General features: G+C 39.6%; 1 protein-coding gene across 1 annotated transcript in view; it reads left to right on the forward strand.

The window, feature by feature from the left end:
- Positions 1–4,530: 4,530 nt before the first annotated feature.
- LOC101906206 (GON-4-like protein) overlaps positions 4,531–14,481 on the forward strand; it is a 37,422-nt gene continuing 27,471 nt past the window's right edge. The window contains 3 exon segments of the mRNA XM_024989933.2: positions 4,531–4,629; positions 12,421–12,461; positions 12,998–13,101. Of these exon segments, the coding sequence (XP_024845701.2) occupies positions 12,429–12,461; positions 12,998–13,101 (137 nt within the window). The 5' untranslated portion in view covers positions 4,531–4,629; positions 12,421–12,428.

Below are 14,481 nucleotides of genomic sequence, written 5' to 3' on the forward strand. Positions count from 1 at the left end.
GAGAAAAATATTACATTTAAAGGTTGATCTTTGAGAGCAGATTTAGGAGGATTTTGAGAAAAGGAAATCAAATGATGAAATTAAAGAGGGAAGGATGAAAGTCCCAGTGATAATTTGTGCAGTGGAGTGGAAAGGGAAATAGCTAGTCTTGCAACCGCATGACTTAAATTTTCTCCTGGGCTGTGGTGTGTTTGTGACATGAAGACCAGAAGGAACGGAAGAAAATGCAGAATTAAAGTGCTAGAGATGGAATGTAAAATTAAGTAGGGGCTCAAGGGGGTTTAATTGTCAGTTAATATCCAAGAATAGAGAAATAAAATAAAAAATATCAAATGTAGATAAACATTTTTGTTTTAATATTATCAGTAATACTACTACCCCTCATTAATCTGGATAATTGAAAGTTGATTCTCCCACCTTGTAATACTTCTGTTGGCTGTATGTAGAAGTAATACCACCATCTCAGTGGCTCTGTGGTAAAAAGAAATCTGCCTGCCAGTGCAGGAGATGCAGATTCGGACCCTGGGTCAGAAAGATCTCCTGGAGAAGGATATGGCAACCCACTCCAGTATTTTTGCCTGGGAAATGCCATGGACAGAGGAGCCTGGTAGGCTACAATCCATGGGGTTGCAAAAGAGTTGGACACAGCTTAGTGACTAAACAAATAATACCAGTAAAAGAAGTACATTTTAACTCCCTTTTATCACCACCTGCCCCCGCCAAAAGTAACTTTTTTTGACCAAATAGAAATGTCACATAAAAAGCAGAAAGGAAGAAAGAAGAAAGATTGAAAATTCATATATGTGCATTTTGGAAAATATTGAAAAATTGAAAGAAAAAAATAAAAATCACTCATAATCTTACTACTCAGAGTGAAAGTGAAAGTTGCTCAGTCGTGTCTGACTCTTTGCAACCCCCTGGATAGTCCATGGAATTCTCCAGGCTAGAAATACTGGAGTGGGTAGCTGTTCCCTTCTCCAGGGGATCTTCCCAACCCTGGGATCAAACCCAGGTCTTCCGCATTGCAGGTGGATTCTTTCCCAGCTGAGCCATCAGGGAAGCCCAAGAATACTGGAGTGGGTAGCCTATCCCTTCTCCAGGGGATCTTCCCCATCCAGGAATCGAATCAGTGTCTCCTGCATTAGCAGGCGAATTCTTTACCAGCTGAGCTACCAAGGAAGCCCCAGAGTAATTGCTGTTATAATTTAGTGCCTATTCTTTTTGTTGTTTTGCTTTTGTTTAAGTAACATTTTGGTTTTTTGATCATGATTATGTGGTGAAAAAAGCAGAATAACATTAGGTTATTTTGAAGTATCAGCATTGTGTTACAATCGATACACACTGTTAAATTATGTTTCTAGGCTGCAGGTGTTGGTGATTCAACCTTTCTCTGGATTGGTGTTTATTCTTGCAGAATTTTAATTGTTCTTTTAAAATTGATTTACATACCCTAATTTCTCCTTGAGTATTTTTTTCTCTTTTCTTTGCCTTCTAAAAATGATTAACTTAGATTTCAGCTTACAATTAGTTGGCTTTTACAGTTTTCAGCTAATTATTTTCATGTTACCAATTTGAAGCTGTTGGCCTGGCAGTAAGCGAATTACTTCTTGGATTGATCTCTTGATCATTATGTAGTGTCCTTCCTTATCTCTTGTAATATTCTTTATTTTAAGGTCTAGTTTATCTTATATAAGAATCGCTATGGAATGTCTTTTTCCATCCTCTCAGTCTATATGTGTCTCTAGGTCTGAAGAGTGTCTCTTGTAGATAGCATGTATATGGGTCTTGTTCCTGTATCCATTCAGGAGTCTGTGTCTTTTGGTTGGAATGTTTTATCCATTTACATTTAAAGTAATTATTGATATATATGTTCCTATTGACATTTTCTTAATTGTTTTGGATTTGTTTTTGTAGGTCTTTTCCTTCTCTTGTGTTTTCTGTCCATAGTAGTCCCTAAAGGGGACATTTGTTGTAAAGCTGGTGTGGCGGTGCTAAATTCTCTTTTAACTTTTAATTGTCTGTAAAGTTTTTGATTTCTCCATCAATATTGAATGAGATCCTTGCCAGGTAGGGTAATCTTGATTGTAGGTTTTTCACATTCAGTACTTCAGATACAGCCTGCCGTTCCCTTCTGGCTGCAGAGTTTCTGCTGAAAAATCGGCTGTTAGTCGTATGGGTTTCCCTTGTGTGTTGTTGTTGTTCAGTGGCTAAGTCGTGTCCCACTCTTTGTGACCCCACAGACTGCAGCATGTCAGGCTTCCCTGACCTTCACTATCTCCTGGAGTTTACTCAAACTCATGTTGAGTAAACATGAGTTGGTGATGTCAGTGAGTCAGTGATGCCATCCAACCATTTCATCCTCAGTCGCCCCCTTGTCCTCCTGCCGTCAATCTTTCCCAGCATCAGGGTCTTTTCCAATGTGGTCGAAGTATTGCAGCTTCAGCTTCAGCATCAGTTCTTCCAGTGAATTTTCAAGATTGATTTCCCTCAGGATTGACTAGTTTGATCTCCTTGCTGTCCAAGGGTCTCTCAAGAGTCTTCTCTAGCACCACCATTCGAAAGCATCAATTCTTTGGTCCCAGCTTTCTTTATGGTCCAACTTTCACATCCATACATGACTACTGGAAAAACCGTAGCTTTAACTATACAGACCTTTGTTGGCAAAGTAATGTCTCTATTTTTTAATATGCTTTCTAGGTTTGTCATCGCTTTTCTTCCAAGGAGCATCTTTTAATTTCATGGCTGCAGTCACCATCTGCAGTGATTTTGGAGCCCATGAAAATAAAATCTGTCACTATTTCCACATTTTCCCCATCTATTTGCCATGAAGTGATGGGACTCGATGCCACGATCTTTGTTTTTTGAATGTTGAGTTTTAAGCCAGGCTTTTTCACTCTTTTCTTTCACCCTTACCAAGAGGCTGTTTAGTTCTCTGCTTTCTGCCATTAGAGTGGCATTATCTGCATATCTGAGGTTGTTGATCTTTCTTGGGGTAGTCTTGATTTCAGTTTGTGAGTTATCCAGCCAAGCGTTTTGCATGATATACTCTGCCTATAAGTTAAATAAGCCGGGTGACAATATACAGCCTTGATGAACTCCTTCTCCAATTTACTTATTGCTTTTCACTTGCTGCTTTTAATATTTTTTCTTTGTTTTTATTTTTTGTTAGTTTGATTAGTATGTTGGAGAAGGCAATGGCACCCCACTCCAGTACTCTTGCCTGGAAAATCCCATGGATGGAGGAGCCTGGTAGGCCGTAGTCCATGGGGTCGCTAAGAGTTGGACACGACTGAGTGACTTCCCTTTCACTTTTCACTTTTGTGCATTGGAGAAGGAAATGGCAACCCACTCCAGTGTTCTTGCCTGGAGAATCCCAGGGACGGGGGAGCCTGATGGGCTGCCGTCTATGGGGTCGCACAGAGTCGGACACGACTAAAGTGACTTAGCAGCAGCAGCAGCAGATTAATATGTGTCTTGGAGCATTTCTCCTTGGGTTTATCGTGAATGAGATTCTCTGTGCTTCTTGGACTTGATTATTTCTTTTCCCATGTTAGGAAAGTTTTCAACTATAATCTCTTCAAAAAATTTCACAGACCCTTTTTCTCCTCTTCTTCTGAGACCCCTATAATTCGAATGCTGTTGTGTTTAGTGTTGTTCCAGAGCTCTCTGAGACTATCCTCAATTTTTTTCATTCTTTTTCCTTTATTCTGCTTTTCAGCAGTTATTTCCGCCATTCTATCTTCTAGCTCACTTATCTGTTTTCTACCTTAATTATATGAGTATTGATTTTTTTCTAGAGTATTTTTAATTTCAGTAATTGTGTTGTCTGTCCCTGTTTATTTTTAATTTCTTCTAGGTCCTTGTTAAATGTGTTGATTCTGTAATTTTTTCCATTCTGTTTTCGAGGTTTTGGATCATCTTTACTATCATCTCTCTGAATTCTTTTTTCAGGTAGTTTGGCTATTTCCTCTTCATTTATTTGGTCTTGTGAGTTTTTACTTTGTTCCTTCATTTGCACAATATTTCTCTGTCTTTTCATTTTTTGGTAAGTTACTGTATTTGAGGTCTCCTTTTCCCAGGGTCTAGTGTTGTGTTCCTTCTTCCTTTTGGCTTCTGCCCTCAATGGATGAGATTGGTCCAATGGGTTGTGTAGGCTTCATGTTGGGAGGGACTTGTTCGAAGGAAGGAAGGAACTTAGGTGAGCAAGGAGAATAGGTGAGATGAATCAGCTGTGGGAAATGAAAAAAAAAAAGACTAAGTTGTGTAAAAACTGCAGAATAGGGAGTTCTCTGGTGTTCCACTGGTTAGAAATCTTTGCTTTCCCTGCTGTGGGCCTGGGTTCAATTCCTGGTCAGGGAACTAAGATATTGCAAGCCTTGCAGCATGGTCAAAAAATAAATAAAAAATAGAATCTTCAGAATAAGTGTGCTGTATTGGAATAGATTCTTACGGTGCTGAACACCTTAAATAGTCTTTAGAGGTATGCTTTCACAGTTGGGAAAAAGTGTCTGAAACATTTTCTTTTCCTAGAGGAGGCAAATGATGACCATCCAGAGTGTAATTTCCTGGAAGAACTTGATGAACCAGATGCAAAGGATTTCTGCACTGACCAGGCAGTAAGAATCACCAGTGAGTCTGTGTTTATTATGAGTCATGCTCCTGACTTTTCCACAGCTACTTTTTGTTTACTTTGCAGCTTTTTGAGGGTGAAGCTTGTAGCCCACTTAGATTAAGACATTTACGTTTCCTCTACCATTTATTTCTATAATTCTTTAAATTTACATATATATTCAGGAATCCTTTCAGTTACTCATTTATACATCCCACAGTCACGTATTGAGTCCAGTATTTGGCAGCGATTGTACTGAAATGAGTAAGACATGGCCTCTGCCTGTAGGATGTCAACTTAGTAGGGGGATACAGACAGGAACAGCTACAGTACAAAGTGCTAAGTGCTATAATAATAGCTTGTGTATAAGGTACCCTGGCGGCCTAGAAAAGGGTATATAGTGTCCTATGTATACTATGGCTTAGGGAATGATTCACAAAATGAGATGTTTCATCTTAGTTTAGAAGGAGCAATAAGACGTTTTTGGCGAATGGGGCCAGAGAAGGATATTGCAAATAGAAGAATGTCTGCAGACCATGAAATTATGAAACAACAATACATATGTTTCGAAAATAGTAAGTAGTTTGATTTAGTTGTCTGAGTGAGTGATGATAGACAAGTTAAGCAGTGTTCAGGTCTTGGAGAATCTTAGATTTGATTTTTGATCTGTCAAAAAGGAGAGCTCAATGAGTTTTAAGCAGGAAATCAGTAGGAACTGACTTGGATTCTAGAAACATCACTTTGATTTAATGCCAGTTTAATTTATTGATTTGGTGGGTAAAGAGAGCAAGATTGGAGATATGGGAAACAGATAAACTTGGCTTGAGTCATGTTTTAAAAAATTATTCCATTGCTGGTTTGCCAATAATGGATAACATGTTTCAGGAACTGTTGATGTATATCCCCTGTCCTGGGAGAGCGTCCACCATGTGGCGAGGGTGAAACGTGGGCTGGTGACAAGGTCACGCAGAAAGCTTTGTCAGTATGCCAAAGTGTTCATTATGTACCTAAACCATGCAGGTCTTTGTCCAAAGAGCATTATGTGAGCACAGTCTTTTAGGACTTACGTTTTGTTCTGTTGCTTTAGTTCATCTTTCATGTAATTTTTGAGAGTAGCATGCCGTTTTCTTTATGAAGGTCTTCCACTTATTTTGGTATGTTATGACAGTTAAGGTTAAAGGAAACATTGAAAGGAAAGTACCAAGAATCAAACAAAAAGTAAAGAAAGAAAAGGCTGGAGGATTCTTGCAATAAAGTAAACTAGAGAAAAGAAAATGTTATTAAAATCATAAGGAAGACAAAATACATTTATAATACTGTATTTATTGATACTGTAAGTTTATGTTGTCTGTTTACAGGATAAATCATCTGTCATTATATTAATATTATCTTATATGATACAGAACAGTGTAGGCATACGTGTCAACTGAACATGAATAATGATGATGTGATAAAGAAATTCATATTTATTTACTGGTATAAGGATTCATGCATTGATAATGAAGAAGCAACGCTATGATGGCTTGATGGTAGCCTAGTGTAATTGATAGGATTGCTTCATGGTACCTTGGCCTATAGATGAATGAATTGTTACAGAAATTTTATGGCATACAATATTATAGTCCTTAAAAAAACTAAGATCATGGCATCAGGTCTCATCACTTCATGGCAAACAGAAGGGGGAAAAGTGGAAGCAGTGACAGATTTTATTTTCCTGGGCTCCAAAATCACTGTGGATGGTGACTGCAGCTATGAAATTAAAAGATGCTTGCTCCTTGAAAGCAAAGCTGTGACAAACCTGGACAGCATATTAAAAAGCAGAGACATTGCTTTGCCAACAAAGGTTTGTATAGTTAAAGCTATGGTGTTTTCAGTGGTCATGTATGTTTGTGCGAGTTGGACCATAAAGAAGAGTGGGCATTGAAGAATTGATGGTTTTGAACTGTGGTGCTAAAGAAGACTCTTGAGATTCTCTTGGATGGCAAGGAGATCAACCCAGTCAATCTTAAAGGAAATCGACCCTGAATATTCATTGGAAGGTCTGTTGCTGAAGCTGAAGCTTCAGTACTTTGGCCTCCTGATGCAAAGAGCCAGCTCTTTGGAAAAGACCCTGATGCTTGGAAAAATTGAAGGCACAAGAAGAAAGGGACAGCAGAGGATGGCATGGGTAGATAGCATCACCACTCAGTGGACATGAATTTTAGCAAACTCTGGGAGATAGCAGAGGACAGGGAGACCTGGTGTGCTGCAGTCCCTGGGTTTCAAAGAGTCAGACATGACTTAATGACTGAACAAAAGTAACATTTAGTCAATATTCATGTACAGGATTGTAAACATTGTTACATTTTTTAAGATATGAGAGGCTGATACAAGGTTTCTCTGATTACAAGAGAGAGGCATACTGTAGAGTAATATAACTCTTTGAAAGCAAAGTTATAAGTCAGTAATAAAGCTAACACATTGTTAATTTTATATTAAATATCACTTTATGTAAGGGTAGGCTATTCATTTTAGTATAAGTCTTGCACATGATGTTAGGCAATGATAATGATGATGACACAGAAACATCTCATACAGTTCTTGCCATACAGTTATTAGATTTTCACATAAAGACACATATATACACAACAGATAAGTTTATTAACTGTTGGCATGGTGACTATTTACTGTTCATTAAGTAGAAGTGGATCATGAAAAAGGCCTTTATCCTCCTTGTCTTCACATTGAGTCAGCTGAGGAGGAAGAGGAGAAAGAAGAGGGGTTGGTCTTGCCGCTGCAGGGGTGGTGAGACAGAAGAGGTGGTGGAGGCGGATGAGGAAGCAGAGAGTGTGACATTGTGGAAATACATTGTAATTTTTGTCTGACTTTTTTGCCTTTTCATTTCTCTGAAATGTTTCTGTGTGGTACCAATCCCTGTCCCACCATATGCTCTGGTTTCAGAGTCTGTATCATGAAGGCTTCATGTAAAAGAAATCAAAAGCAGCCTTGAATAATCAGAACTCTTCTGCCAGATTGTCTTATATTGGTGCTCATTGGCATTGGTCTGGAAGCACTCATCACCATCAAGTCATCTTCTGTTAATTCCTCTGGTGTGGGGTCTGTTAGCTCTTGAATTTCTTTAAGATCCAAAACTTGAATCTTTGCACCCCCATCTTTTGGGGCCATATTCACAATCTCTTTCCTGATTTCCTTGATTGGCTCTGTCGTAAATCCTGTGAATTCATGCATGACTTCTGAACACGGTTTTCTCCAGTGGGGAGTTATTGTTGCAGGATTGATGGCTTTCTTGGCTTTTTCCCTAACGGTGTTGGCATCTTCAATAGCGTAATCCTTCCTCCAGAGTTACATGATGTTCTCTCCATAGGGGCACTTGTATACTGGTGAGAATATCATGTGTAAGGTCCTTATGACCCCTGATCTAAAGGCTGAATTGGAGACAGCTTTGGAGGCAAGTAGACCACTTAGATGCCTTCAGTGTTGAATCCATGGGGTTCTGGGTTGCCAGGGGCACTGTCCGATATGAAAAGAAGCTTAAAAAACAAGGTATTTCCTGACTTCAGGGACAAAGCACTGATGGAACCAATCTAGAGAAAGGGCCTTCTTTTTTTTTTTTTTTTAAATATCCAAAGACTGGTAGCTCCTGTTTTATCTTTTCCCTTCAAGGCTCTGGGGTGAGCAGCTTAATAGAGAAGGGCAGTCCTGGTCATAAACCTGACTGCATTTTCACAGAACAGTAGACTTAGTCTCTCCCTTCCTGCCTTAAATCCTGGTGCTTGCTTCTCTTTCTTACTAATTAATGTCTTTTGTGGCTTTTTTTCCCCCCTCCTCCAGATTAGGGCATTTTTGTCTGCATTAAAACCAATTAGGCAGATATTCCTTCTCCTCAATGATTTTCTTAATGCCATCTGGGAACTTGCCTGCTGCCTCTGCATGAGCAGAGGCTGCTTCTCTTGTTATCTTGACAGTTTTTAAGCCAAACCTCTTTCTAAAATTATCAAACTATCCTTTGTTGGCATTAAATTCTCTAGCCTTATGTCCTTCACCTTCCTTTTGCTTTAAATTGTATAATGACTTTGCTGTTTCTCAAATCGTGTCAGATAGGTATGTCTTTCTTATAGCAATCCTCCACCCACATAAAAGTTGCATTCTCAACATGAGATAAAAAAGTATTTTGCAGAAAGCTCTAGGTTTTTGCACCTGCTTGCATAGCTTCACCTATGGCTTCATGAATTTCCTTTTCTTTCTTACAAAGGTCCTTAAACTAGCTTTGTTTATCTTGAAATGGTAGGAAATCACAGCTGCAGACCGCAGTCTCTGGTACCTATCAAGCAATTCAGTGTTCTCTTGTAATGTCATGACTGTGCTTCTTGGGAGCCCTTCCAGCATCACTAGAGGCACTTCGTATGGGTCCCATGGTTATTATTCAAGGTCTGTGCTATTGTGCTAAACTTGATGAAGAATACTCAAGAACTCCAAGAGATCACTTTTTACTACAGTATGCAATCACAGAGTTTGGAAAGCCTTCTGTGGTTACATATGTTTTCTTCCCACGTAAGCATTTTCATGGCCTCTTTGATGTGGCCTTTCAATCTGTTTGGGGAACTGGGGTGACAGGGAGTTCACTGATTCTGCAGATAGCGTGTCCTACTCTCAAACACCTCCTCAGTTAACGTTTTCCTTATTGAACCTGAACCTATCTTTTATATTTCTCTTTTTGTCCATTGTTGCTAAGAATATAATTTACCCCCAAATGTGCATAGTATTTTTCTTCTCCTACATTTTTTTCTTTAGTACGCTAAACATACCAAGTTTCTTCAGTTCCCTACATTTCAGACTTTCCACACTTCAACCCCCAAGTTAACCTTCTTCTGGATTCTAGCCTTTGTTTTTAAGAAAATTTCTCCCTTATTACATTTTATTATGAAACTTTTCAAACATGTGGAAAAGTTGAAAGAATTGTACAGTGGACACCCATATTCTCACCATCTACTTTCTATAGTTTTCATGTATTAATTATGCAGCGCTTCACTTATTTCTCTATCCATCTCCTAATCTTTTTTTTTTTAAGCATTTCATAGTGAGTTGTAGATATCTAAACATTTCATCATGCATATCATGAATTAGGAGCTTCCCAAGTGGTGCTTGTGGTAAAGAACCCACCTGCCCATGCAAGAGACATAAGATATCACAGGTTCAATCCTTCAGTCGGTAAGATCCCCTGGAGAAGGGAATGGCAACCCATTCCATTATTCTTGCCTGGAGAATCCCATGCAAAGAGAAACCTGGCGGGCCGCAATCCATCAGTTCGCAAAGAATCAGACACGACTGAAGCGACTTAGCCCACGTGCATCATGAATTGGAACTGAATATTTGTTTACAGTTTTTCTTTTTAGGTATGTTTATACACATTATTCGGAGAAGGCAGTGACACCCCACTCCAGTACTCTTGCCTGGAAAATCCCATGGATGGAGGAGCCTGGTAGGCTGCAGTCTATGGGGTCGCGAAGAGTCGGACACGACTGAGCGACTTCACTTTCACTTTTCACTTTCATGCACTGGAGAAGGAAATGGCAACCCACTCCAGTGTTCTTGCCTGGAGAATCCCAGGGACGGCGGAGCCTGGTGGGCTGCCATCTATGGGGTCGCACAGATTCGGACACGACTGAAGTGACTTAGCAGCAGCAGCAGCATACACATTATTGCATAGAAATCTTAAGTGTACTATTCAGCGAGGTTTGATGTGTGAAACCCCTAACAAGATGGATATTTATCATCCCAAAAATACCTACTGGCCCCTCGAGATCAGTCCCCTGACCAATCTCCCAGGTACAACCACTCTTCTGTTTTTTTCTATCACAGATTAGGTGTTTGCCTGTTTTAAAACCTCATGTAAATGGAATCATGTACTATGTGTTGTGTTGTGTAAGGCTTCTTTCACTTAGCATGTTTCTGAGATTCATGTGTATTGCTTGTATTATTTAATTTCTTCCTTTTTATTGCTGAGTTGGATTCCAGTGTAGAAATATACCAATTTGTTTATTTTTCATCAATCCCTAGTTGTTGATGGACACCTGATTCTTTCTAATTTCTGGCTGTCTTGAATAAAGATAGCTCTGAACTCTCTTGTTATTTTTAAAATTAAAAAATTTTTTTTTAATTGAAGGGTAATTGCTTTACAGAACCTTGTTGTTTTCTGTCTGACCTCAACATGAATCAGCCATAGGTATATATTTGTTCCCTCCCTCTTGAACCTCCCTCCCATCTGCCTCCCCATCCGACCCCTTTAGGTCGATGCAGAGCCCCTGTTTGAGTTCCCTGAGACTTACAGAAAATTCCCTTTGGTTATCAATTTTACATATGGTAATGTAAGTTTCCATGTTACTCTCTCCATACGTCTCACCCTCTCCTCATGTCTGTAAGTCTGTTCTCTATGTCTGTTTCTCCATTGCTGCCCTGCAAATAAATTCATCAGTACCATCTTTCTAGATTCCATATATATGCATTAGTATATGATATTTATCTTTCTCTTTCTGACTTACTTCGCTCTGTGTAATAGGCTCTAGGTTCATTCACCTCATTAGAACTGACTCAAATGTGTTCCTTCTTATGGCTGAGTAATATTCCATTGTGTTTTTGTTCTCTTGTTAGTTTTGTGAACAAATATTTCATTTCCTTTGGTCAGCTCTCCAGGGGAGGAATCGTTGGTCATATAGTAGCTGTATATTCTGAGAAATTGCCAGACATTTTCCCAAAGGTCTTTTATATTCTTTTTAGAGTTCCAGTTGATTCACATCCTCATAAATGTTTGGATATTAGCTTTTTAATGCCCTCTTAAGAAGGGCTTTTATAGAAATGATCACAGTCCTCTAGAATTGATCTGAAGGCCAACCAAAAAAAATTGAGACCTTTTTCAGATTGTTTTTAAGCCATGTTACCTTTTTGTGCACTTAAGAAACTGATTTTTGAAAATCCTAAATGTATGACTTGTTTATCCCTATTCCATTTCATCCAGTTAATTTGAGAAAACTTAGAATTTCGAATCTGTCATTGGTTGGTTTGGTGATCCCTTCCAGCTTTGTGTCATTTACAGATTTGAAAAGTGTGTTTTCTAGGTGTTTTCAGTTGTTAATGGCATTGCTGGTCCAAAGATAAAGATGGAGTCCTTTGACACATTACTGAAGACTTCTCTCTTGACTCCATTCAGCAGGATAGGCCAGCAGACTATGAATTTATCTCATAAAGTCATCTAGGACTTCCCTGGTGGGCCAGTGGTCAAGAATCCACTTACCGATACGGGGACATGGGTTCAATCCCTGGTGCGGGAAGATTCCGCATGCATGGGGGCAACCAAGCTCATGTGCCACAGCTGCTGAGCCGGTTCCCTCAAGCCTGTGCTCTGCAACAGGGGAAGCCACTGCAATGAGAAGCCCAGGCCCCCACAAACTGGAGGGTACCCTCTGTTCTCCACAACTAGAGGAAGTCTGCACACAGCAACGAAGACCAGGGTGACCCCAAATAATAAATTAAAAAAAAAATGCCTAGCTTATGTTTTTGTTTGTTTTCCCACTAGAATTTAAGCTTCATTCGCGAGAGTTTCTGTCATATATCTGAGCATCTAGAATAGGGATTAAAGCATACTGTTGTTGTTCAATAAATGTTTTTCAATGAATGAATGAATGATGGATATTAATACATTTGAGGATTTTGTCAAAAGCCTTGCTAAAAATAACTTTCTTTGTTTTCCTGGAATTCCCACTATTGCAAAATGAAATAAGTGTGTGCCAGCAACATACTCTTTGGCTTTTTTGCAGAAAAGGACATGAATGAACTGATGGAAGAGTCGTTTGAAACTGTGAGTAGTGATCTTTGAATGAGAACTTTGGACACTAAAGGTGAATTCCCCAGCAAGCTCTATCCTTTGGTCTCAGGGCCTCTCTCTCCAGAACAGTGGTCTGACCAAGCCATTCTCCTTTCAGTTCACCCAGGAGAGGATATAGTGACAGGAGAATTTTGGTAACTAATAAACTTTGAATATCCATATCTTAGTAAAGTTTTCCTTACGAGCTTTTACATAACCTTTTCAACTGTCACATGGTGTATCCTTAAAGATTGCAAACTAATTAGAGTTTCTTTTTCCATAAATTTCTCTCTTGAAAGATAATCTGATCATTTTGAGTTATCCATGCTCTGTCTTTACCATTACAAGTTGGCCAAGTGAGAAGGTTTTTTTCTGGCATGAAAATTATGCCATGTGCTGGACTGGTTGAGCCCAGAAGTGAGAAAGGATCCAATGCAAGCTCTTTCTGTGTGACAGCATTTATTAAAGTCCTGTAAACCAGTCTTCATTTTCCCCTGTCACTGTTGGAGTGACTTTTCCTTTGCCCTCAGTTTCAAGATGAGATGGGATTCTCCAGCATGGAAGATGATGGCCCAGAACAGGAGGAATGTGTGGCTGAGCCTCGGCCTAACTTTAACACTTCTCAAGCCTTATGGTAGGCTAACCAAAGACCTTGAGACCTAGAGTAGAGGAAAAGTGTATGTCTGAGAAGGTTTTGAGACGTTTTGGTTAACTATTTCTCATCCCTGACTACCTGTTGTTACTGATATAAGGATGCTGAGCCCCATGGGGGTGTTGGGTGTGAAGTGAATAATTCTCCTTCTTATGGGGCAGTGCAGCTCTAGACCAAGCTGTATCTGTTTGGGAAGGGAGAAAAAGCAGTATCTGGCATCCATAGCAGCTTCTCCAGGTGAGTGGTGCTGGAGAGGTGTGTAGGACGCTGTGTGGCCAGCCATACAAACTACTCCAAAGTGTAATATCCAGTATGTCCCTTTTGTTCTTCTGCTTTTCATTAACAGAACAATAGTAAAAGTTAATGAACCTTCATTAGTCTCCAGGGCATTAATTGAGCAAACCATGAAGCACCTGCGGTAATGCCCTGGCGTGTCAAAAGTGTGTACTGCCCTTTTCACATGAATTAGCACTTCTGTTGTCCCATCCAGAAAGTAGAAGCTTTAATTTTTCCCCCTATATTTGTGTTGAGTTTGCAGAGTTCATCCATACTTTGTTGTTATCCTTTCTGAGCAGCAGCCTACTATCATTAGGTACTGGCTAGATGTCTGGGTATGGTTTGTGCCGTGGGTGGAACAAAGCAAAACCCAAGGACTCATAGCCTTTAATTAGTCCTGTGCTTTACCTTAACAGCATTACCTAACTAGAGAGCTTTGGATCCACCTGAAAGCTAGACCTTCAGGTAACGTGCAATTTAGTGAAAAAGGCTAGGTATACTAACCAATGCCTAAAAGTCGGGGGTAGCAGTCATCAATTCAGTCAGTTCAGTTGCTCAGTCATGTCCGACTCTTTGCGACCCCATGGACTGCAGCACGCCAGGCTTCCTTGTCCTTCACCAGCTCCTGGAGCTTGCTCAAACTCACATCCATCAAGTCGGTGATGCCATCCAACCATCTCATCCTCTGTCATCCCCTTCTCCTCCTACCTTCAGTCTTTCCCAGCATCAGGGTCTTTTCCAATGAGTCAGTTTCTCACATCAGGTGGCCAAAGTATTGGAGTTTCAGCTTCAGCATCAATCCTTCCAATGACTATTCAGTCATATTCCATTATAATAAATACCGTAATATAACCACAACAGAAATCTCAAGAGTTCTTTCCCCCGCCCCGACTTTGTTGAGTTCTAATTGATAGACAAGGTTCTAAAACGTTGAAAGTGCACAGCGTGATGATTTGATATACATTATGTATTACAAAAGGATTTCACCCTTGAAGTTAATGAATACTTCTGTCACCTCACATATTTACCGTTTTTATTTTTTTGAGAACATTTTCAAGGTTTCTTAGAGTTCTTTTTTTCTCAGTT

Source organism: Bos taurus, chromosome 3, assembly GCF_002263795.3.
Source record: "Bos taurus isolate L1 Dominette 01449 registration number 42190680 breed Hereford chromosome 3, ARS-UCD2.0, whole genome shotgun sequence".
NCBI lineage: Eukaryota > Metazoa > Chordata > Mammalia > Artiodactyla > Bovidae > Bos > Bos taurus.